Genomic DNA, 25,000 nt, shown 5'->3' on the forward strand with positions numbered 1-25,000 from the left:
ATGTGTGTGTGTGTGTGTGTGTGTGTGTGTGTGTGTGTGCGTGCATTTATCCATCCATGTAACTGTGCACTTATGCATTTGTAAGTGTGTGTGTGTGTGTGTGTGTGTGTGTGTGTGTGTGTGTGCGTGCATTTATCCATCCATGTAACTGTGCACTTATGCATTTGTATTCATGTGTGTGTGTGTGTGCAGGCACTCTAGGCAGCTGTCTGGTGCAGTTCTCCACAGTGCCCTTTCTCTTCTGCGACCCCAACGAAACATGTTATTATGCAGCCTCAGACTCGAACTCTTACTGGCTGTCCACAGACACGCCCATGCCCAGAGACACCTCAGCTACCACACTAGCGCAGTATATCAGCAGGTACATAGACAGCCATGGTTCTCACACTGATATTTATAGTATGAAGACAGACATATTTGCCTGTCTCTCTCTGTCTGTCTTTCTCATATGCGTAAATGTATACAAAAGTGTTTTCTCACATCCATTCTAACTTCCTTTCTGCTCCAGGTGTTCAGTATGTGAGGCTTCAGGCAATGTCATAGTCATACACAGCCAGATGAGTACAGAGCAAGATTGCCCTAGTGGCTGGCAGGAACTGTGGAGTGGCTACTCATTTGTCATGGTATAAACCACCACCTTCTACCGAAACAAGCTCATATATCACGCTTTCTAGAAGCAAACCAAGTGGTTCAGACAGTCTAATCTAAAGTCCCGCATAGCAGAAGGTCTGACATGGTGTCTTTTGATGTGGTATTTTTTTTTAACTTTACAATTGCCATCTACAAACGCAGCAATAAAACCTACCCTTGGAACTTCAGTAAGAAAAGCAAAAAAAGCACAAAACAATTTTTGTTTTCCCTCTGTCTCTATAGCAAACAGGCACTGAGGCAGAGGGCTCAGGGCAGCCACTGGCTTCTCCTGGCTCCTGTCTGAAGAAGTTCCAGAAAGTTCCGTTTATTGAATGCCATGCCAGTGGCACCTGCAAGTACTCCTTTGATTCCAACAGCCACTGGCTGGCAGTGGTGGATCGCAACCGGATGTTCAGGTAAAACAGATCTCGAGTACGAGTACAAGATGTAAAGCACATGCATTTTTTGAAGGAAAGATATTTCTCAAATTGAAACAAGATGAAACAGCAGGAATAAATATTGTAATGACATGGCAAGTGAAATTTAAAATAGCTTGGAAAAAATGAATATTTATTTATTATATTGATTTATATATTAAGACATTAATTCACATTCCTTTTGAGCAAGAAGAGTTATTTTTTCCTGTGCCTGCTCACATACCCACATCTGACCCAAAGTATTGTTAATGTAATACACTTAACACCTATAGAGCTTGCTTTTCTTTAGAACACCATAGAGAATATTAGGAATGCACTTAAACTTGCAAGCAAGCCCAGGGATTAGCAGTAGGTCTGCCTCAGATGATCAGATGGTCAGGGTTGACTAGAACATTCTGTGGGTTTTTGTTCCTCAGTAAACCAGTCCCACAGACATTGGTTGGAGACTCCCCCGGCAACATTATCAGCCGCTGTAAGGTCTGCATGAAGATTCCATGACCAGAAGCCCTTGGGTTACTTAATGCATAGACCTATGAGGAGCTGAAACCATGATGGCTGGCTTGAAATGCATCAGACCAAACTTTCATTGACCAAATGTTCATGTCCTTCCAGGGTACAGTACCAGTACATATATCAACAAACATTTTTAAGCATTCAAGAAATTTTCATAAAAGGATCACTTGAATGGAAACTTGACCACAGACAGACATCTAAGACCATTTTTACTCTTTAACATATATGCTCCAAAATCAAAGACAAATAAAATATATTCGACCTCACCATCAATTTCAGAGGTTCCCAATATTTCCTTTTCATTCTTGTCCAAAATCTATAAAGTTAATTTTTGTGTCAACAAAGTCAACATTTCTGTCTCCTTTCAGATAATCTAACGCTGATAGGTCTGCATGATCCATTTATATGTAGCAAGGTTTGGGCTTGGTACTATCAGTCATTCAAAACTGAGTGTAAACAGCCATTCATTACTAAGTAGGCTGTGGACCAATACCTGTGGACCAATACCTGTGGACCAATACCTGTGGACTAATACCTAAAACTCCCCCACGTTCCCACTGAGCCATCCAAGCATAGGCCAGGGTAAAAGAACCAGTTCAGCACCTGTACCCATTGTTCTCACTTAAATCAGGATCAACAGAACGTCACTTTGATAAATTTGGCTAATTCACTTCCTTATATTATCCTTTCAGTTATAGACTGATACTGAGAAAAATAATTGAATCACCTGTGTTGGCTAAATTGAAATTTACTTGATTGTTTTTGTGTGTTTATGTGTCAGATAATACTGTATCATTAGCCCAAAAGGGCATGTCATGTGCACAGAATGAGATCAGAGTGCTCCCATCCAGATGTTCTGTAAACCAGCAATTTTCTTTACATTTGTAATTTTACTGCCCTGATGGATATGGCAGAGAGGAGGCTGGATTGGTTACAGCTCTAAAGGCTTGTTGTGTTATTTATTGTATTGTTTGATTTAGTATATTTTCCATTGTACGTTAAGGTTATTGGTGTATTAACATTGTTAATGATGCAGATTTAATCTCTTAATCTCTTAGATTTGTTAAAAAACTTGCCAGATATATGGTGGCGTTATCTGTAGGTTTCCTCCCACCATAATCAGCACTACGTATAGTGCATTTGTTATGAAAATGGGCGTATTCGTGCGTATTTGCACATGAATATGCTTTGCAGGTGCACAATTAATGGTGCTATTATGGAAATAAAAGCGGTAGAAAAAATGCATGTCCGTACACACCCAAACACAGAGGACACACTCTCTCACTCATATCACTGCACACAGAACAGAGCACTGAACTAGTGTGGTTGAGCATAAGCTCTGTGTTTGTTAGGAGATGACATGACTCTGCTGTAGAGTTTACATTTTATTCTTCATGGGTTTTTTATATTTTAGATTTAAAAGTGATAATGTTAAATCCACTTTTTTAGCTTTTATTTTCCTAAAGATGAAGCGCTGAGTGGATGACCTTCGACCAGTGCTACACGAGGAAAGGGGCTATGGGCAGGGTTCAGAGCCTCGGCTCTGGGCACGAGGGCGAAGTTTAATAAGTGGGAATCTTAAAAACGAAGGACATTTCATATACATTCACCTCCCACTGGAACCAAAATCCAACAGCTACTTGGAGGTTTTCTGTAAAACCCAGTAATCAGTAATATTTCAGTAACCAGTTATAATCAGTCTTAATATAATCCTCTGCAAGTGCTCTGTTTGGGAATATTTAATTTTTGGTATGGTGGTTATAATCTAGAATCATTCTAGAGTCATTCTAGAGCATCAGGTTGCTTCTATGTTGAAAATTTCAAAAACTACGGTTCATAAGAATAAGGTCAAACAGCAAACACATGGGACAACAGCTACAGACTAGCAGAGGTCAAAAACGACTCTACCGACCGTGATGATCGCTACCTCATTCGAACATCACTTAACAACCGTAAGATAACTTCAAATGACCTACAAAAAGAATGGCATCCAGCAGCTGGGTTGAATTGCATAGCGAGGACGGTTTGAAACAGGCTTCTGGAGGCAGGGCTGAAGTCCTGCAAAGCTAGAAAAAAGCTCTTCATCAATGAGAAGCATAGAAGAGGCAGACGGAAGTTTGCAAAAGACCATAAGGATTAGACCGCAGAGGACTGGAGTAAGGTCATCTTCTCTGACGAGTGCTCTCTCTCTCTCGCTCTCTCTCTTTCTCTCTCTCTCTGTCTGTCTCTCTCTCTCTCTGTCTCTCTCTCTCTCTCTCTCTCTCTCTCTCTATATATATATATATATATATATATATATATATATATATAGACGCACACACACATACACAGCGGGTGAAATAAGTATTGAACACATCACCAATTTTCTAAGTAAATATATTTCTAAAGGTGCTATTGACATGAAATTCGTACCAGATGTCGGTAACAACCCATCCAATCCACCATAGATGTCCATAAATTAGGTTATGTGTAATAATGAGAAATGACACAGGGAAAAAGTATTGAACACGCTTACTGAAATTTATTTAATACTTCGTACAAAAGCCTTTCTAGGTGATGACCGGCTTCAAGATGCCTCCTGTATGGAGAAACTAGTCGCATGCATTGCTCAGGTGTGATTTTGGCCCATTCTTCCACACAAAAACTTCAAATCCTAAAGGTTCCATGAGCTCCTTCTATGAACTCTGAGCTTTAGTTCCTTCCATAGATTTTCAGTTGGATTCAGGTCAGGTAATTGGCTGGGCCATTCTAGCAGCTTTATTTTCTTTCTCTGAAACCAGTTTCCTTGGCTGTGCGTTTGGGCTCATTGTTTTGCTGAAATTTCCACCCTCGTTTCATCTTCATCATCCTGTTAGATGGCAGCAGATTTTTTATCAAGAATGTCTCGGAACATTAGTCCATTCATCCTTCCTTCAATTATATGAAGCATGCCAGTGCCATATGCTGAAAAACAGCTCCACACCATGATGTTCCCACCTCCAAACTTCACTGTTGGTATGGTGTTTTTGGGGTGATATGCAGTGCCTTTTGACCTCCAAACATGTTGTGTATTATGGCATCCAAAGAGTTCAATTTTGGTCTCATCTGACCTGACTATATTCTCCCAGTATTTCACAGGCTTGTCTAAATGTTGTTGAGCAAACTTTAAACGCACTTCAACATGCTTTTTATTCAGCAATGGAGTCTTGTATGGTGAGCGTTGCAACAGGCCATGGAGGTTGAGTGCATTACTTATTGTTTGAAACAATTGCACCTGCTGATTCCAGGTCTTTCTGTAGCTCTCCACAGGTGGTCCTTGCCTCTTGGACAACTCTTCTGATAATTATTTTCACTCAACTGTCTGAAATCTTGCAGGGAGCACCTGGTCGTGGCTGGTTTATGGTGAAATAAAGTTCTTTCTACTTCCGGATTATGGCCCCAACAGTGCTCACTGAAACCTTCAGTAGTTTAGAAATTCTTCTGTAACCAATGCTATCAGTATGTTTTGCAACAATAAGGTTGCAAAGGTCTTGATAGAGCTCACTGGTTTTACCCATCGTTGAGATGCTTCTTACGTGGCACCTTGGTAAGGAGACACATTTTTATAGGCCATCAGTTGAACCAGCTGATATTAATTTGCACTAAGTGGCAGGATTGCTGTGTAATTACTGATAGAGTTCAGCTGGCGTTAAGAATTTCCATGGCTTTTTGCACCTCTGTTTCTTAATGTGTTCAATACTTTTTCCCTGTATCATTTCTCATTATTACACATAATTTATGGACATCTATGGTTTGATTTCTTTGCATGTGTGGATTGGATGGGTTGTTACCGACATCTGGTGAGAATTTCATGTCAGTAGCACCTTTAGAAATATATGTACTTAGAAAATTGGTGACATGTTCAATACTTATTTCACCTGCTGTATATATATATATATATATATATATATATATATATATATATATATATATATATATATATATATATATATATATATATATATATATATACACAGCATAAATATATATTATATTAGTCATTTAAAAATTTGTTTATTTTTGTTGACCTTGTGATATTTCTGTTGCTTTAATCCTTTACTGTAAATATTCAGCATGTTGATATGTAAAATTGTTTTAATATTTGAACTGGCAGTACTCTTGCAATTTGAGGATATTTAATTAAACCCCTGATCAAAACAGATAAAAATGTCCCTGTATATGTTAAAGAGGAATTTTGGGTTTATTAGCATAGAACACTGATAATGTAGTTCTGTTCATTATTTGCCAAGTGTGATATATAAGTGCTGCTGACAGAAAACATTGGCTTTGCAGTAGCCCAGAATAACCTGTGCATTCCAGGTGGGAATGTTGTTGGACTTTTCTTTCATCTTTTTCCTAGTGACCACAAGATGGCAGTACACAGCTACACTTAATAAATTTTGTATTTTTTTGGGGGGGGGGGGGGGGGGTTCAAAATCTTTTTGATTAACATGATTAATTTTTTGTTAGCCATAGTAATGAATGTATTAATTGATAGTGATGCATATGTGAATATAAAGCACATCGTAATGGTAACTTAGGTAGGTTATGCTACACCTGATTTATGTAAATGTGTGTATAAAATGTTATGTAAATAAAGTATAAATCAATAATGAGCTCTCGTGTTTGTCAGTACACACTTGACACGTTATCTTGTGGCCATATTGTGGATGGTAAGTGTACCGTCACTTAGTGCGTAAACTTGTATTCAACTGGTGTGTGTTTGAGGTGGGGGCTGAGGGTGGAGTGGGATTTGCTTTTGCTTGTCATGATAATTAGATTCCTAATCTTTAAAAAAAATTATGATAATTTTAGTAATATGTTGTTTTAGTTCAATAATTTACATTATTTACACCATATTAAATTCAATGTATGATTAGATGTTTAAATATGTAATTGTTGTTGTTGTTGTTGTTATTATTATTATTGTTATAATAAGAAAACTTCAGTTAACCTACAGAGTGGCTCTGTGGAGCGAGTATCTACACATCATGCTTTTAAAAACGGTTTAAAATCTAATTTAAAGTGTGATTTAACTCCATTCTCCAATATCAGCTGAGATGAAATTCCATTCTCATCTCTTTAGCACACTGGAACTCTACATGACCCTTTACCCGACAGTGCCTGGCATGCAGAAGATCCCCTCGCACTGTTCTAACAGTTATTCACACCCTCAGAATCCGACGGGAAAAAATAGCGAGTGAGGGTGTTCCTTTTCTTTCGAAGGCACTGGTGCCTACAGACCCTACACAGAAAGTAACATCTTCTCGCTTTCACTCATTTGCATCCAGCTTCCATGTTTTGTGTCTATGAACCTGCTCTGTTCTCTCTGAGTGAAGCCCAAATGCCTTCTTACCTCTGATTCAACATCCCTCAGTTTCATAGCTGCTGTTCCTGACTGCTCTCTTGTGCTTTTTTACTTTTCATCGTTCTTTACAGTACACTTCCTTAATGTTTCTCCTGTTTATCGTGAAGCGCAGTTCATTTCGACATTTGGTACTTAATGAGCAGCATAAACGTAACTTGACTGATTAAAACTCGATCGAGGTACAACAATGGGGCATGTCAGTCAACTGAGCACAGTGACGCATCTGTCTTTTCCAAAATGTAAAGAAATTATACTGAGAAGCTCGCACTCAGAATCCATTAAGGCTGAGTTTGTGAAGCTTTTATCATTAATTAGGCCACCGTATGCCTACTGAGGAGACAAAGGTAGACACAAAGACATTTCTCAGTTGTATTTGTCTTAGATTGGCTGAAAGGAACTTGGCCTATTCACACAAACTGTTTTATTGCGCCTCTCATTGTAAAGTCAATATTCTTTCACTTGTCTTAATGAGGGTGAGTGTCATTCACAGAGAACAAGGAGAATCTGGACGCTTTGTGACATCACATTCTGGCATTGCCCAGCAACCTGGGCAGCTGTCACTCAGGCGGTGGAGAGGAGGGCAACTTTAAAAGGAGCTCTGCATGGTCCCAGGCTCCCAGAATCAGAACCGCAGCTAACAGCAGCACAGTTGGAGCGCTCAGTAAGCCAAACTCAGCAGCCCAGAGGAAGATGAAGATGTGTGTGATGCAGTGCTATCTTGCCCTTCTGGGCTTTGCTCTTGTGCTGTGCAGTAGTGGAGCTTCCACCCAGCCGGACCTGGAGCGGAACCTGGAACTGGACCAGGGCCTAAGACAGCGCAAGCTTTTGCAAAGGGCCCGGGTGCTTGGCATGGCTGCACAGGTTAGGCCGCATGCACGCACGTACACACATTCACGCACGCACACACACACATACACACACACACACACCCCATTCTCAAATACTTGCAAATACACCAGAAAATGCCATTCAGGTAAGTCTATACATGCACATCTAATAGTAGTGTAAATGTGCAAACTTTTCCTGCTAGCATCTTAACAGAGATGGAATCAGAAATGAGGTGGCCTGGTTTTAACAATTTTCTTTTGCTATAAGCCATTTATTATTGTACTTGTTTGCTGTTTACCTACAAGTTATTACACATGATTAGTGCTTCTGCAAATGATGTAACAGTGCAGACTGTTTAAAATGGAGTTGATTCATTTTTAAAGGCAGAGCTGCCTACCCCTGTGGGACTGTATCATGCAGAGTCTGCATCCAACCCTTATCTAGCACACCTGGTTATAGTACTGACATTAAAACCTGACTTTCTAGATGATGTGTTAGATCTGTATTGGTCTGCAGATCTCCAGAGGCAGGGCTGAGAGGAAAAAAACAGATCAAAATTCAAATCAAACTTTTATTAGCGACTAAAGCTGAATGTTGGCGGCAGTTTTGGCTTTATGTGGCCTGTGGCTGTTGGCTTTACTGGCTAGTGCAGACCTATTTTGTGGGTTTGGGTTTGGGGGTTCATCAGGTCATTGCAACACCATACCAATCTCCAGAACATTACATTAAATAAACTCAAAAAGTCCTATCACTCAAAGAACCCCCCCCCCCCCCCCACACACACACACACACAAAACCCCACCTCTGAAAGCATCTTGTCATGTGGCTAGACAGAAATGGGTTTTGGAACACACACATAACTGCACAGGATACCTTGTTTTACTTCTATCTCAGATCATATTCTCAATTTCTCTCTCTAAAACCAACATTCCAGACTGTAGGAAGCAAGTAGATGATCATAACAAGTATGATTCAGGCTGCCTGAATAACTACTCCATTAGGGGTTTGCTGTGCTGATGTCATTCAGTTTGCTCATGGATTATTGACTAAACTGATGACTGCTTGTATTTTCTGTCTACACACGTAGGTTCTTTAAATATTTATCTATGCAAAAATATACATAAGAGCATGTGACAACAAATAAATAATCAAAAAGAAGGAAAGAGATACATGGTCTGATCAGCAAGACTTTAATATATCTTGAAAATAAATACAATGTTGGAAGTTACATCTATTCAGTCTTGCAGTACTTTTGCTCTCTCTCACTCTTTCTTTGTTGCTCTTTCTCTCGTCTCCTGCACGCCATCTCAGGACTGGAGTAAGAGAGAGTTGGAGGACTTGCTATCCCGGCTGACCCTGCCAGAGTCCAAGATACGGGAGAGTGAAATGTCTACGCTGGGGGCACAACAAGATCTAAAAGTGGAACTGGAGCGCTCAGCAGAGAACTCCATCAACAATGCCCCTCGAGAGCAAAAACCAGGCTGTACGGACTTCTACTGGAAAGGATTTCTTTCCTGTTGAAGCCCCGCCTATTTGGTCACATGACATGACATTGCCATTTGGGCGGCTCATTCTGAATGTCCAGCCCAAACAATGAGCAATAAGGTCAAAGCAAGAGTTGATTGATTAAATCTATCAATCAAACTAATAAAATTGTAAGTTTGTAATTGAAATAAAGACTAATGCTTTGTTTGGATTCAACTCACTGTGTGTGCTTGGGTATAAATTTTTGACTTTGCAAAGGGTTTGCAAAATAGAGTGAAGGGCCACAGGATAGTGTTTTCCTGCTCTATCACACCTGTGTCACTCTAACACACACCTGGGTGAACTCAAGAAGAGCTCGACAATCAAGCTGAATATGAGCAATAGGTAAGAAAATACTTAACATTGTTGTGGCTCAGTACATTGATACGTGTGCATTAATTTGACATAGATTCATAGTTTCACAATGAAACTAAGATGGAATTCTACCTGGGATTCGTTTGAGAAAATGATTTAACGTTTTAAAAATACTTAACTTGCTGTGCTCCTAAACAGGGCTTTATGCACCATTTTACAGTTATCTGGTTAATGAGGGTGGCAGAGGGCAGAATATTAATAATAGAGAATATACAATAAATGTGTATAAGGGCATGCGTGCGTGCATGTGTGTGTGTCTGTGTGATACTGCCATCCACCTTAGTATGATTAGTGATAATTAGCAGACATGAGGGAGCCTTCTGTTCGATTGAAGGCCGAGAGAAGTCTTTCCTAACAACATGATTAAGAGTGACAGAGAGAAATGGAGTCAAAGACGGATAGCAGGATGGAAAGAGAAAGAATGACTAGTGAGAGAGAAAGCAATCACGGTCCCTCTGCATGGTTAATGGCCATCCATAGCAACATCTCCTCATGTTGGAAAACATGGTAACGAACGCAGGAGATTGAGCACTCGTGAGGTGTGTGGCCAAATCGGATACCCCCCCTCCCCTCCCCCCAGCACACACAGTGTGAGGTATTTTTCATTAGTGTGTTATTAGCTGTGAAAACTCTGCCTGTCTTGGTGCTCTGTCTCCAGAGGCTCCTGCAGAGATGTGGTGGAAAAGCCAGTTAGTCAGCAGTAATTGTTATTTAATTACACTCCTGAAAGCAGCGCAAATATTTAGACTCCTCTGGTCTGTTTGATTAACAGGCTTGAGGAGACACTTTGTCAGGCATTAAAAATGACTACGGCTTTCCACTGTGATGTTTACAAGGCAGACATTTTATCCTGCTTCTGTGTGTGTCTGTGTGTGTGTGTGTGTCTTCAGGCATGCCAATGTATATCTTAGAATGCAGTGGGCACATATAGGTAGATAATGATTCACAACTGGTGTATGTATGTGTATGCGTGTGTGCGTGTGTGCATGCACGCAAATACTGCTCAGTCTGTCTGAAAATGGCTTGCTTGAGAAGACAAGATCTTGCCTGTAGAATTAAAAGGTGAGAAAGACAGCGAGGTACTGGGCAAAAGAGACTTGGAGTGCACAAGAGAGATCTGACTATGCTTTACAAGGATTTCCTCCTCTATTCCTCCTCTTTGTGGTGCTGTCTCTCTCTCTCTCTCTCTCTCTCTCTCTCTCTCTCTCTCTCTCTCTCACACACACACACACACAAAATCACCCTTCTAATGTATCTATTCCTCCTAATGTGATGTTTCTCTCCACCAGTATGCCCATGACTTCCCTTCCTAACATTTATTTGCTCCTTCTGAAACATTTTTCAGCCTCCATGACCTCTTTTCTCTGGACTAATGAACTGAACAGAAGTCCAGACTCCCAGCCTCACCTGTCTCCCCTCTCCACAAAGTCTCAGCAGCAGAATTTTGCTGACGTTTGTGTGGATATCTCCGGGCATGTGTGGGTGCGCGGGTGTATGTGAACGGACAAAAGCCTCATTACCCCTTGCGCTGTGCTCTTCTCTGCTTGTGTGGTGACACTGCATGCAGGAGGGGGTGGAGTGTCTGGGGAATGGCGAGAAAGCCTTGGCGTCGTTTCTCCCACTCCGTGCGGCGATGTGTCGTGTGCGGCAATGTGGGGACTCCATTGTGTAAAAGTGCTCGCCCGTGTCTGTCTGCTCAGATGGAGATAAGCCCCTACTGTCCACCAACCGTTCAACTGCCAATCAAATGGCCAGTTCGTCATGCTAATCTGGTTACGGTGAGTCATAGCACCAGGTGACTGCCTGCCCGCTGCAGTGTGCTTCAGCTGCCCCTGGCTAACAATCAGGGACATGTTCTGGATAATTCTGAAATTTGCTGAACTTCACAAAGATTGTTGAATGGAGGATGATTTTACATTTGGTTTTATGTGAAAGAGAGAAAAGATTATTTCGCATAGGATTGTGACAGAGGTATGTACTAATGTACTGAACAAGCATGTCTGCGGGCACGAGCGTATTTGTGTGTACACATTAACTGCTCTGTGTGCTACTGATTCTTGCGGACCCATCAATCTAAGTACAACACCAGGCATACTTAATCAACCATCACAAAATTAAACCTAACACCACAAGCCACAAACAACCAATCACCCAATTCAAAGACGAACAGCATGGCTTCCCATCCCAAATGTGTGTATCAGAGTGTGTGTGTGTGTTTTATATGAATAAATCAGCATGGTGCACACACACCACACTGATGCATTAGCCTATGTGTCCGTCTCAAATACTCTTAACGATTCATCCCATTAAACCTCATTTAACACTCTCCTTCCCACTAGACCACCCGTAAACATGTGCTTGTGTGTATCTGTCCATCTGTGTGTCTTCGTGTACAGCACTCCTCTCTTGAGAGTTTGAATATACATAAGGATTTTATTTCACAGACACCCTGAGAAAGTCAGAGTGCTTCTTTCCAAAACAGCAACTACTTAATAAGAAACATTTTCATTTGGATCAATGTCAATATTCTGGCGATTCTAACTAAAAATTTGTATCATAGAGATCACAGTGAACAAAATGGGAATAAGTAAGCGATATGATAAATGCCCCCTAATCTACACAATAAACTAATTTCATGATGAGTATTGTAAACTATTAGCCAAGAAAGAAGAGAAATGAACCAATTAAAATTGGGACGGATCTGCCTTTGGACCTCCATTTAAGCTCATTTAAAATCACTTAAACTGGGCAAGACAATCCATGTGTGTCGCTATACACCAAGCCCGAGGTCTATGACTATTACTGTAGCATCCTTCTTAGTGTGCTGAACCTCCTTTCAAAGAGCGTGGTATGTAATAGGGGCGAGTGAAGGACCTGCTGAGTGCCGAAGACAATCAGATCTGAAGTGCTGAGTGCTAAAGACAACCTACGTCGGTGCCACAGAAGCATCTGTTTCCCCAGAGCTGCACTGCTTTTATGTCAGCGTGATATCTTAATACAAAAAGCTCCTCCAAAGATACAGGCATGTTATCCTGTACGCTACACCAGCCCTAACGCTAACACATACGCAGACACTAAAGCTAATTACTATTACAAATAATTAATATTCTCCCTAATACTAGCTTCACTATCATTACCAACATTAAGCACAATGCAGGTAATTACACAGGTGGAGTATTAGCCGCAGGTTCCTGGTAGTGTCCATCAAAAGCAACCTGATTTGTGGTCGCACACAACAGGAATTATTTAGTTTCTTTAGAGGTATAATAATGTATCTGATGGCTGTTTCTTCTGATAGAAAAGCACCTGAAAAAAAATCCACTTTGTATTTAATTACAGACCCCTCCCCCGTCCCCCATTCTAAATACTAGATCCCTGTGAAAGGAACAGTTTGCTTGAAGGCAACAACTGATTGCCATTACTGGGAGAGTAAAATGCCTCCATACTGTATAAATACAGAGCAGTCACTCACAATGTCCTGAACCACCAGCACAGATGAGAAGTAGACACAGAGGCTGATGTTGCAATTGCAGAGCCAGAATCTTAGTTAGGGGTTTTGTAAATCATGGGACTTTTGGAATGGATTCCTTGCAACAAATTTGCATGGAGAACGGAACTATTTGTACAGTCATGTCAACTCAAATAATTTCAAACTGCTTTGACTCCCAGGTTGGAAATAATCTGCTATAATGTTGGTTTATGTTGGCATATGCTGGTTTTGGGATACTTAACAGGACTTTGGTCCAAGTTAAATCCCACAGACATTTATATGCTTCAGTTCCTGCCGGCAGGAAAAAGTGAAGGATCTAATACTGTACAGGGCCCTCTAAAACTACTGACCATTGTAGACCTATACTTCACACAACTCCTGATAGTAGTGTGCAGTACAGTATCCATAATGATATTTATGAGTACTGAATTACACAGTCAGCCTCAGTGGCCAGTGGAAGACTGCTCAATTTGTAGCAAGATATAAGTTTTATGATTTCTCACTATATGCAAAGTTTATAGACTTCACCTCCAGTTTAAAATTAACGGTTGCTAGTCGCACATAGTTTGATCACAGTTTAAACTACATACTATTTTTAGCCACAATCAGTACATAAATAGTATGCAGTATACCATTTTGAATACAGCCTTAGTCAATTAATATAAGGAAGATCAACGAATATGCTAATTCAATTTCTGACCTTTATAAACCAGACAGTATGGCTGGCTTCCATCTTAATCATGCATGAACACAACTTGTCACCAATTTGAAGAACAATTGAGGAACCCAGTCCTCTGCAACATTGTGTGGTATGAAAAGGTGTCTAGAGTACCAAACCTGCCACAAAAGTCTCATGACTTCTCTGGGTGGGACTGTGATACCACTCAGGCTCTGGAAGCTGCCCTTGAAGATTGCAAGCTCCTGTCTTAGTCACGGCTCCAGTACTGACGTGGCCACACAGTAGCAGGATCAGGGTAGCGTGTCATAAGAGACAGCAAGCCTAGACAGCCGTCTCCCCTCAAGAAGGAAACCATCGGTCTCAACCACACAGCAGCTCATTTGATCAGGTTTAAATGTTTTAAAGCTTACAATGTAGCATCATTATCTTGACAGTGGAAAAGAGCAAACATATTATGAAATAAATAAAACCTTGAATTTAAACAATTTAAATACCTCTAATACGGAAGGAGAAGAAATAGCAGTGTGGGTCTATACAGGCTATAATTCAGTGTAAGATTCAAGTAGTTAAAAAGCCCATGCCAAGACACTGCCAAGACACAGGAATGGTGCGATGAGCATTATCTCGAGAAACAAAGTGTCAGAAACAAGACGGTGGCCTACTGCTGCTAGGCTACCAGCCAAACAACGCAAATTGTTTTTAAAAAAGCAAATAAAACCTCACTTTTGCATCTTCTACATTTTTAATAGGCCTACACTACTTGACGTCCTGGAAAACCTCGATAACTATATCGTCATCATGAATGAGGAGAACAAGAATACAAAACCAAAGGTAAAGGGTAAACAGAGCTTGCATGTAAGCGACTGCCAGCTCACCTGAAGATGAACCAAGAAGATGAAACAACTTAACTATGCTGCCCAGAGGTCACTACCATTCATTCAATAGACATTAAACTTCTGGCTGTAGATACAAGAATACCTCATGCTGAGATAAGCTACTACATAAGAAAATTAGAAGCAATACGTGAATGTTTGGAGTTCAGAGCAGAACAAATTACGATACTGTCCAAAGAAAACAAAGCACCACCTACAACATTCCGTCAATGTTCACCATTATGCTATATAAAAGAAACAATCAACTAAAAGGAACTATTCTGGACTTACGCAGCATGATAGACAATATCATTTTCTCTGGCATTCCTGAAACACGTCGGTAAACCACAAAAGTCTCATAAAGGATTTAATGATCAACCAACTCAAAACGTCAGTTCAATCAGCCCCATGCATAACATTCCACCGAGCACAGTCCATCGAACACATGGAGAGCTCGTCATGAGCAAAGGAAGAGAACTCAGAGGCACAGATAATTGAATGAGTGACCGGGACACTTGGAGAAAACAGCTCGCTTTTAGAAAGGAGCTCATGAAAGAAAGAAAGCAGTTATATCTTTGGATAAATTGTTATACTGGGTCAGTTATACTGGGTCAGTTATACTGGGATAAAAATATAACTCCTTAGCTATAGGTTCTCTCTAGTATAGACATGAAAATGAAATTAATTCTCTCTTTCACTCTTTATATGGTTAAAGTTTTCCTCTCCTTCTTACACTTACACACATACACATAGCCCACGGTAAACTTGAATGAATAATCTCTCTCTCTCTCTCTCTCTCTCTCTCTCTCTCTCTCTCTCTCTCTCTCTCTCTCTCCGTCTCAACCTCCCTGTCTCACACACACACAGTAAAGTTGTAGGCTGTGATTAATCAAACACACCAGTGTCACTACTGCCCAACACACCCCAAACAAAGTGCTATCTTTCATTGATCCTTTTTCTGTTTTTGTTTTAATTTCATTATTGCTTTATGTCTCAGACGTTTGTTTACACATACAACCCTTTGCATCAAAGCCCATGACAGTAGACATATTCATACATCCCAACACATAGACCAGCAAACCATCACGTTTGCACACCTGTACACCCACAACATATCATTGATACACCCCACTGAATCCAACCTCTGAATATACCATCTTTCATCTTTGTTCCATTCATGGAGTTGGCACACGGAATAAACAAAGTAAGATAATGAACCACCTCATTAATTTATTGCAGATATTTGTGTTTTAGAAGTATTAAATCAATGCAATTTAGCCACATATTCCAAACAAGAGGGGTATCCATTCTACTAAATAAAAAAATAAAAACCTCTTATACAAACTGTTATACAAATTACCACTATAACACTATGACAATATATCATTAGCATCAACAATAATGCTATCACTATTGCAAGTATCTATAGCCCAAACACTGATGACTCATCATGCTCTTCACGCTTTTTCAGACACTTTTACAATCTTTCTGACTCTCCGATAATATTTGGAGGTGACTTCAATGTGGTCATTGACCCATATTTGGATAAAACAACTAATACATACAATAAACATACATTTAATGTCTGATTTTGGGCTTAACAATGGTTTTTGATTCAGACATTTGGCTCTCATTTTATTCACCAGTTCACCATTCACCATACACTCACACTGGCTTCTTTCTAACCAGTAACTCCATTATATCTATCATCACAAACATATATCACCCTATTACAATCAGTAATCACACTGCTGTCTCACTTGCTTGGAATATAAATCACAAACACAAATCTACCTTCAGATGGTGTCTTAATACATCCCTACTAAATGATCTAGAATTTCATAGTCATATAAGAAGAGAGTGAAACCCTGAAACCCACCAACCTTACTTTGGGAAACCAGGAAAGATGTACTTAGAGGTAAAATAATATCCTACCCTTCATATAAGAACAAGAAAGATGAGTCTACAACAGAAAATCAAGGAATTAGAGAACATGATAAACAAGCCATGAGAAAACTCATAATTAATCTCAGTTATTACTACATTGACTAAGACATGAAAATGTTGAAAATATTAACAAATTTGGAAAACTCTTAGCTAATGTAGTGAAACATGAAGAAAAACCAAGCATCCTAGCAATCAAAGACACAACAAAAAAGGTCAGGTGGACACCAGAAGAAATAAATCAAATATTCAGAACATTTCACAAAAATCTATATTCATTAGACCAAGATCCAGATTCAGAAGATATCAACATGCTTCTCGGCAACATCAACCGTGCAAGACACTAGAAAAAATCACTAACACCTTAAGAATTTTGTAAGGCCCTCAACCAAATGCCTACTAAAAAAGTACCAGGAGGTCACAGTTGTTGTTTTTTCCAAACTATCCAAACTATTGAAAAATATTTCAAAAATCTCCAGTCATTCTATTAAGGGGACCCACTAAGATGAACTTAGCAGATGCCACTTGTCAGGTCCTCCCCGTCCCCCTAAGCTCATCACATATTTGCTCATCACAGTGTCCACCCAGCTGTCAGAGTTCTGTAAATTTAATTTCAACACATTACTCACAACTATGATGCTAACCTTCAATGTTGGATGAACCTTCTGCTATCCCTCATTGGCAGAATATCTACTATCAAAATGATAGTATTACCAAAACTTTACATATTTCAGGTGGTTTCGTATGCCTAGCTTAATTTTTCAGACTCCATCATCTCTGAATTTTAATGGAAAAACCAAACACCTTCAATCAAATTAATCACAGAGTAAAATCCTACAACTTAGGGAGGCTTCCAAGCCCCTAACTTTCAACAGTACCAGTCAACTGTAGTGCACAGTCCAATGGAAAAACCTGATGAAACACAAAGAGAAGTAGAACAAATATGCAATGAAATTAATGTCTCAGACTTACCATTTATCAGTCAAACACTAGCCCTGTTTCAAAAGTCCAATGATAGCATCAGCGCTGACAGTCTGGTGGAAATTTCAAACTCCACACTTTCACCCATCCTGACTCAACCCCTGACTCAATGGTAAACCCTGATTTCCCAATGCTGAAACCCCCCCACAAATCCATACAAATGGATAGAAAAAGGTGTTATTTCAATCACATTTTCAGAACAGTAACTGCAACACCATTGTAATCCTCTTGGAACATGTTCACAATGCAGATATTAAACAGTGTTCTGATAATTAACTCTGGTGTATATTCAGTAAACCTGCTAGAGAGGATGTTATCTTCAGATCTGTTAGCAGATCTGTATTGTCTAACCTGCTTTATGAAATCCTACCTGTGTAACAATAATAATAATAATAATAATAATATGTGATCATATGTGACAACATATTTTATGGGTGTGTCCAAAAGCCACAACACACCCATTTGTTCTACCGCACATCATCTACCATATTGATGACAGCCACACACATCAGCCACACACATCAGCCACACACAGCAGCCACACAGCAGCCACACACATCAGCCACACAGCAGCCACACATCAGCCACACACATCAGCCACACACATCAGCCACACACAGCAGCCACACACATCAGCCACACACAGCAGCCACACAGCAGCCACACACATCAGCCACACACATCAGCCACACAGCAGCCACACACATCAGCCACACACAGCAGCCACACAGCAGCCACACACATCAGCCACACACATCAGCCACACACAGCAGCCACACACATCAGCCACACACATCAGCCACACACATCAGCCACACAGCAGCCACACACAGCAGCCACACACATCAGCCACACAGCAGCCACACACATCAGCCACACACAGCAGCCACACAGCAGCCACACACATCAGCCACACACATCAGCCACACACAGCAGCCACACACAGCAGCCACACACAGCAGCCACACACATCAGCCACACACAGCAGCCACATGTTAAATGGCGGAGTGACTTGATCTTGCATGACTGATCTTTACTGATAAGTCGCACCTGATCCCACTTGCCTCTTCTCTGCATCGGGCTTATAACACAGCTAGTCCCCAGGAGAAGGTGAATGGAGATCAGTGACCTGCCAATACTCTCTTCTGGCACACTCTGGAAACAATTATATCCAGTTCAGAAGTTGGCGCATCACTGGTTCCACTAAGCCAACCGCTTCTGTATTCTACACTTCACTCTTGCTCTTCGTACCATCTTGATATCTTGTTGTCCAGCACAACTGTGAGGCAACACTTCTGACACTGACATGATCCAATTGCCTCACGCTCCCTCTTTGCTTTTCTCTCGTGAACAAAATCGCAAGACACTTCAACTTCTCCACAAAGGGCAAGATTTCTTCACCCACCTGAAGGGAGCATTCCATTCTCTTCTGGGACAGTACCAGGACTTTGGTCTCGGAGGTGGAAATTTTCTTCCCAGCCAGTTCACATTTGGCCGTGAAGCGCTCAAGCGTGTGTTGAAAGTCCACCACAGAGGCTGCGAAGAGGACTCCTAATAACATAGGTGCCACCTCTTTTCACATTATTATTAGTAGTAGTATTTATAGCACCTTCAAGACAGTTAAGCAGCAAGTTCTATATAAGGGAAAATAACACAGCATGAGATAAAAGTATATTCATAAAACAAGAATAAAAATAAATTCAGTAATAAAGCCGATTTAAAAGTGCCACAAAACATAATATAATAAAATTATTTGGCATAAAGGTTAACAAGCAAACATAAACACATGATGAAGATCATCAATGCATTTTAGGCTGCTCATTTATCCAGCCTGGAAGTGTACAGTCTCAAAGCATTTTCAGCAGTTTTCTTTTATTGGTAGAAGAGAACCTTAAAGAATACAGAATTCATAAATATTAATAATAATAATAATAATAATAATAATAATAATAATAATAATAATAATAATAATAATAATAATAATTTGATGTGCACTCTGTCAGGACCTCTAAGAGTCTTAAATGGTAATAAAATAATTTTAACATCTATTCTAGATGTCACAGGTGTACAGTGTTATTCTTTAAGAATATGCATAATATGTTAAGTCTTTTTTTAGTTAAGATCCTTGATACTGCACTTCTTTATTAACTGTAAGAAATATAATATGTTAAGTCTTTTTTTAGTTGAGATCCTTGATACTGCACTTCTTTATTAACTGTAAGGAATATATAGTTTTTATCTACTAGTGTAATGCGAGGAGTCAGAGCAGGATGCGGGGACGAGTTGCGTGAAACAGGACGAAACGTCTATTCCCACAAAACATCGAATGTAGCGCTCAGATACATGTGAGATAAAACACAGACAATATTCCACTTAAACAAAAGACTTACTACTCGCACACTAACAGTACACAACGAGGTGGTGTGGAACGCAGGGAGGGCGTAGCCATACGGACAAACACACACACATGCACACACACACACGCACACACGTGGAGATGTTTGGGAGGAGGGGCCATATCGTGACAGAGCTCCTCCACAACGGCACGACTATGACTACGGTGACGAAACCAACCCCAAATGGTGAGGCTGGAAGACTGAGTGACCCGACACATGCCAGCGCGAGCGTGACAGAGGCCAGGAACACAGCGACCAGGACGGCCAAAGACACAGGGACGGACACGCTGATGGGTCCAGGCACAGACACAAAGGGGGACAGAGTGACTGATGCAGTAATTGAGACAGGGACGGGTACGGTGATCGGGACAGGTATGTGAACAGGACTACACTGTTACTAAACAGTCTGGGGAAGTTAGCAGGAACCCCAGCCAGTCCTCCTATCGGCTGGGTTGGAATCCGCCCCACCTGGGTGGGATCTTCCCTCGACGGCTTGGGTGGAGGCGGCTGCGCAGGTTTCCGCGCCCGCGTGTCCGGAAGCGCACCAGCTGATTTGTCCGTTTCAGGAGAGGGCACTGGTGACGTTACCTTCTTGCCTTTATGAGGCTTAGGCGTAGGCGCTTGAGCTCTGAGGCTGTGAGCCTTCACGGAGGGAGTGTCCTCGTCAGATGACGACACCTCAGTTCAGGCCCCACTGGGCAGCCTGCTTGTTCCAGAGCAGCGCCTCCTGGACAGAGCCTTAGGTGGAACCTTGGATTCCGGAGGAATTTCGCTCTTGGAGTCCGCTGACGTGGTGTCCATAACCGAGAGAGAATCCCCATTGAAGACATCCTCCACCTCCATCGGAGCAGGTGTGAAACATAGGGAGGGCGTGGCCATACAGACAGACACACGCACGCACGCACGCACGCACATGCGCACGTTTGGGAGGAAGGGCCGTACCGTAACAACTAGTAACAATGTGACATCGGGAGGCAAAGCAGAATGCAGAGACAAGCCATGTTTGCACAAACATTTATTTTTACACATAAGAAAACAAACAAAACACATACAGCAACACCACTTTCAAACAAGGAAAAGGTATTACAAGACTAAAGGGGCAATAGAGGAGCTAACAGTAGCATATACTATGACCGGCTAATACATAAGGGCTGAAATATATATGTTAATGATGACTAACAAAGGACAGGTGTAACACGTGCCTGCCTAATGATGTAAAACGTTAGTGAAACGTTATGTGACATGAAATCAGATAAATACTCACTGGCAAGGACTTAAATATACATGTTAACGATGACTAATGAAGGACAGGTATAACATGTAACCAACTAACAACGGAGGGGTGTGGCCATGTAGACACAGACACACACACACACACACGCAACATAAGACGAACATGGGGAGCAGTCTAGAAGGAGGGGTCCGTGTCGTGACAGAACCCCACCCCCCCCCCCCGATGGCACAACTCCCGGTGCCAGCCTATCGGGCCAGGGCCCCTAGAGCAACACTGAATTGGGAAGTCGCAGGACTTATCTAACCGACACGGACTAGCACGAACAGAACAGAGGAGAGGAAGACAGACCAAGACAGTGACTGACACAGGGACAGGCACACTAATGGGATGGGCAACAGACACGACACAAAGAGAGGGATTGACTCAGTGACAGTAATGGGAAAAGGTGCAGTGATGGGAACAGATACATGAATCGGAGACCAGGAGGAAGACCAGCTAGTCCTCTATCGTCAGTTAAGGCGAAGGGCCGGGGATTCCAGGAGGAGGTGCTTCGCTGGTGCCAGCGTTTACACTTTTTGGGCTGATAAGACAGAGTGCACATCAGATGATGCGCCCGCCAGGTGACGTGCCCGCCTTAGAATCGAATGCTTGTGATGCATCCACCTTTCCTGGTTTCGGTTGACATGCAGGCACATGGGATTTGGGGTCTTGGGCGACAGTGACGAAGCCTCTTCGAAGGAAACACGGGGATGCTCGCGGGCTCTAGAGCGACGTTCTCTGGGTGGATCCCTAGGCGCCGGGGCTCGTCGCTATCAGAGTCCCCTGACCCGCAGAGTCTGACCTTGGACCACCAGGGTGCTGTCCCCCACAGACCTGGCAGGGAGCATGCCCACCAGGATGAAGGGTTGGGCTGGTTAAGCTGCTTCTTTACATTTTTCCTTTTGCCTTGGCTTGTGACATCCCTCAGCGGTCGGTGTTTCTATAACATTAGGAGGCGAGGCAGGATGCCGAGACGGTGTTTCTATAACATTAGGAGGCGAGGCAGGATGCCGAGACGGTGTTTCTATAACATTAGGAGGCGAGGCAGGATGCCGAGACGGTGTTTCTATAACATTAGGAGGCGAGGCAGGATGCCGAGACGGTGTTTCTATAACATTAGGAGGCGAGGCAGGATGCCGAGACGGTGTTTCTATAACATTAGGAGGCGAGGCAGGATGCCGAGACGGTGTTTCTATAACATTAGCAGGCGAGGCAGGATGCCGAGACGGTGTTTCTATAACATTAGGAGGCGAGGCAGGATGCCGAGACGGTGTTTCTATAACATTAGGAGGCGAGGCAGGATGCCGAGACGGTGTTTCTATAACATTAGGAGGCGAGGCAGGATGCCGAGACGGTGTTTCTATAACATTAGGAGGCGGGGCAGGATGCCGAGACAGGTCATGTTCACGCAAACACACACATTGATTTTTACATATAAGAAAACAAACGTGAAATATAAACAGCAACACCACAAACGAGACAAAAGACATTGCGTGGGTAAAGGGGCATCGACAATACAATATGGCAGCTAACAGTAGCATACACTAGGTCAAACACCAAGAAGGACTGACTAATACATAAGGGTTTAAATATACATGTTAATGATGACTAACAAAGGACAGGTGTAACACGTGACTGACTAATGATGTCAAACGTTAGTAAAACGCTATGCGACATGAACACAGGTAAATACTCACTGGCAACCTTGTTAAGAACACCTGTACACTTGATCATTAATGTGCAATAAACAGTGTCTAGAGTTTGCACAAATGGTGTGAAAAATAAAAACATCTATTGAAAGGTTGTTTTCGAGGTGAAAAAGCCTTGTTGATGTGAGAAGACAGGGAGCCAGACTGGTTCAAGCAGACAGGAAGGCTATGGTAACTTAAATAACTGCCGTAAAAGAATCTTTACAAATGTGTTGAGCAGAACATGCTCAACACGTGAGAACATGTCAGATCTAGAGGTGGATGGGCTACATCAGCAGAAGACCATTTCCACTCCTGTCAGTCAATTACAGGCGTCTGGACAACTGATGACTGGAAAAATGTTTTGAATGTGTGAATCCATGGACCCAACCTGCCTTGTGTTACTAGATTAAACTACAGTGGTGGTGTAATGGTGCAGGGGATGGTTTATTGGCACACATTTAATCTACTAATGCCAAGCATCATTTGAATGTCACTATTGTTTCTGACAATGTGCCACAATTTATTGCCAGAGTTCCCATCTGAGAATTGCTATTTACAGCATGGGTAATGTGTGATGTCACAAAGCAACAGACATCTTAAACTGGTTCCACGTCCATGACAATGATTTCAGTGTACATAGAGCTTTGGGATATGGTAGAACAGGAGAATCACAGCATCAATGTGAAGTTGACAAATCTGCAGCAAGTATGTAATGCAATCAAGTCAATATTGATGAAAATCTCAAAGGAGTGTGTCCAACACCTTGTGGCATCCATGCAGACAAATCAAAATAACTTTTTTAAACTTTTGAAAGTAAATTAAGTACTACTAAGTACTAGTGTGTTCCTAATAAAGTTTCCTTCTCCAAAATCAAGTCAGTATAGTCCAGCATGAAGTAAACAGAGAAAAATAAGGATCTCAGAATGTCTACTTGTGGAACTCCACGGATAATTTGATTTCATGAGTGACTTTGCAAACCAGCATAAAGCTATGAGGCATGCATGATTTGAACCATTTTTAGAGAATTACCCTCTTTGTATCAGAATTTTTTAATCAACCATATCAAAGGCTGCAAAAAGCTCAAAAAGAACCAAAAGGAACAGGTCAGAAACCACATAAAACTGGTTTGATGATTAAGACAATGATTTCAACTGTGATTAGGCTTAAATTTGTAGACTCTATAAAAAAAGTTTTTCTGAGTAAAAACAACTCTGCTTGGTTGCAGTGGAAACCTGTATCCTGCAACCTATTTGAAAAAGCCAGTACCCAGCAATACAGTGTACCTGCAAATGTAAAAGCTTCACAAACCACAGAATCAAGTGGTGTCAAAAGCTGATCTGAGTACTCCCATGTGGTGCTGCATTCTAAGTGCTGGCATTTGGAGCTCTCCTTCAAGGACATTGAGCTGTCCAGTGATGTCGCGTTGGTGGCGGTTCGAAAAGATGCGGTGGCTAGCTACACATATGTCAGAGGAAGCACGTTAGCATTCATGCTTCCTGCTTGGTGGTGTCATGAGATGAGAAGAAAATTAGTTAGCTAGTGGGTGCAATTCAAGAGATAACATTGGTAGAACATGTAGAACATGAGGTAAAACGAATTTTAAAAAAGGGGATCTGATGAACGAAACGAAACTGAAAGTGCACAAGCGAGGTTCAAGGATTGAAGAATCTTAGGAGACTTTTAAATGAAGAAGAAACTAAGAAGCTATGAAGAAGAATGCATGAAAACATGTACTTTTTCTGTGAATTATTTGTTATAGGTAAGATTTGTCTCATCTTAATCAAGGATGCCAATAATCCTGAAGGGTGCAACACATCTTTTCTGTGTGGTCGGGACAGCAGAATGTTGCTGGTATTGGTGCTGTGTTGGTGTGCACACACTCCATATTCTCTCATTATTTGTCTGCAATTTATACTTATACACACACACACACACACATTAGCAGAGTGAAATGCATTTTGATGAAGGCTGTCAGAACAAT

At 41.4% G+C, this 25,000-nt stretch overlaps 2 protein-coding genes across 2 annotated transcripts in view; both read left to right on the forward strand.

The window, feature by feature from the left end:
- The window catches only part of LOC113588981 (collagen alpha-3(IV) chain-like), a 5,914-nt gene extending 4,323 nt beyond the window's left edge, over nt 1–1,591 (forward strand). The window contains exons 5-8 of the mRNA XM_035534320.1: nt 193–361; nt 509–623; nt 874–1,046; nt 1,484–1,591. Coding sequence (XP_035390213.1) covers nt 193–361; nt 509–623; nt 874–1,046; nt 1,484–1,565 — 539 coding nt within the window. The 3' untranslated portion in view covers nt 1,566–1,591. The remainder of the gene's footprint in view (nt 1–192; nt 362–508; nt 624–873; nt 1,047–1,483) is intronic.
- Nucleotides 1,592–7,610: 6,019 nt separating this feature from the next.
- sst1.2 (somatostatin 1, tandem duplicate 2) lies at nt 7,611–9,405 on the forward strand. The gene is made up of 2 exons (XM_027028406.1): nt 7,611–7,827; nt 9,106–9,405. Exons 1-2 carry the CDS (start codon nt 7,657–7,659, stop codon nt 9,313–9,315), a joined length of 381 nt encoding a protein of 126 aa, XP_026884207.1. The 5' UTR covers nt 7,611–7,656; the 3' UTR covers nt 9,316–9,405.
- Nucleotides 9,406–25,000: the final 15,595 nt, after the last annotated feature.

Source organism: Electrophorus electricus, chromosome 15 (assembly GCF_013358815.1).
Source record: "Electrophorus electricus isolate fEleEle1 chromosome 15, fEleEle1.pri, whole genome shotgun sequence".
NCBI classification, from domain to species: Eukaryota; Metazoa; Chordata; class Actinopteri; order Gymnotiformes; family Gymnotidae; genus Electrophorus; species Electrophorus electricus.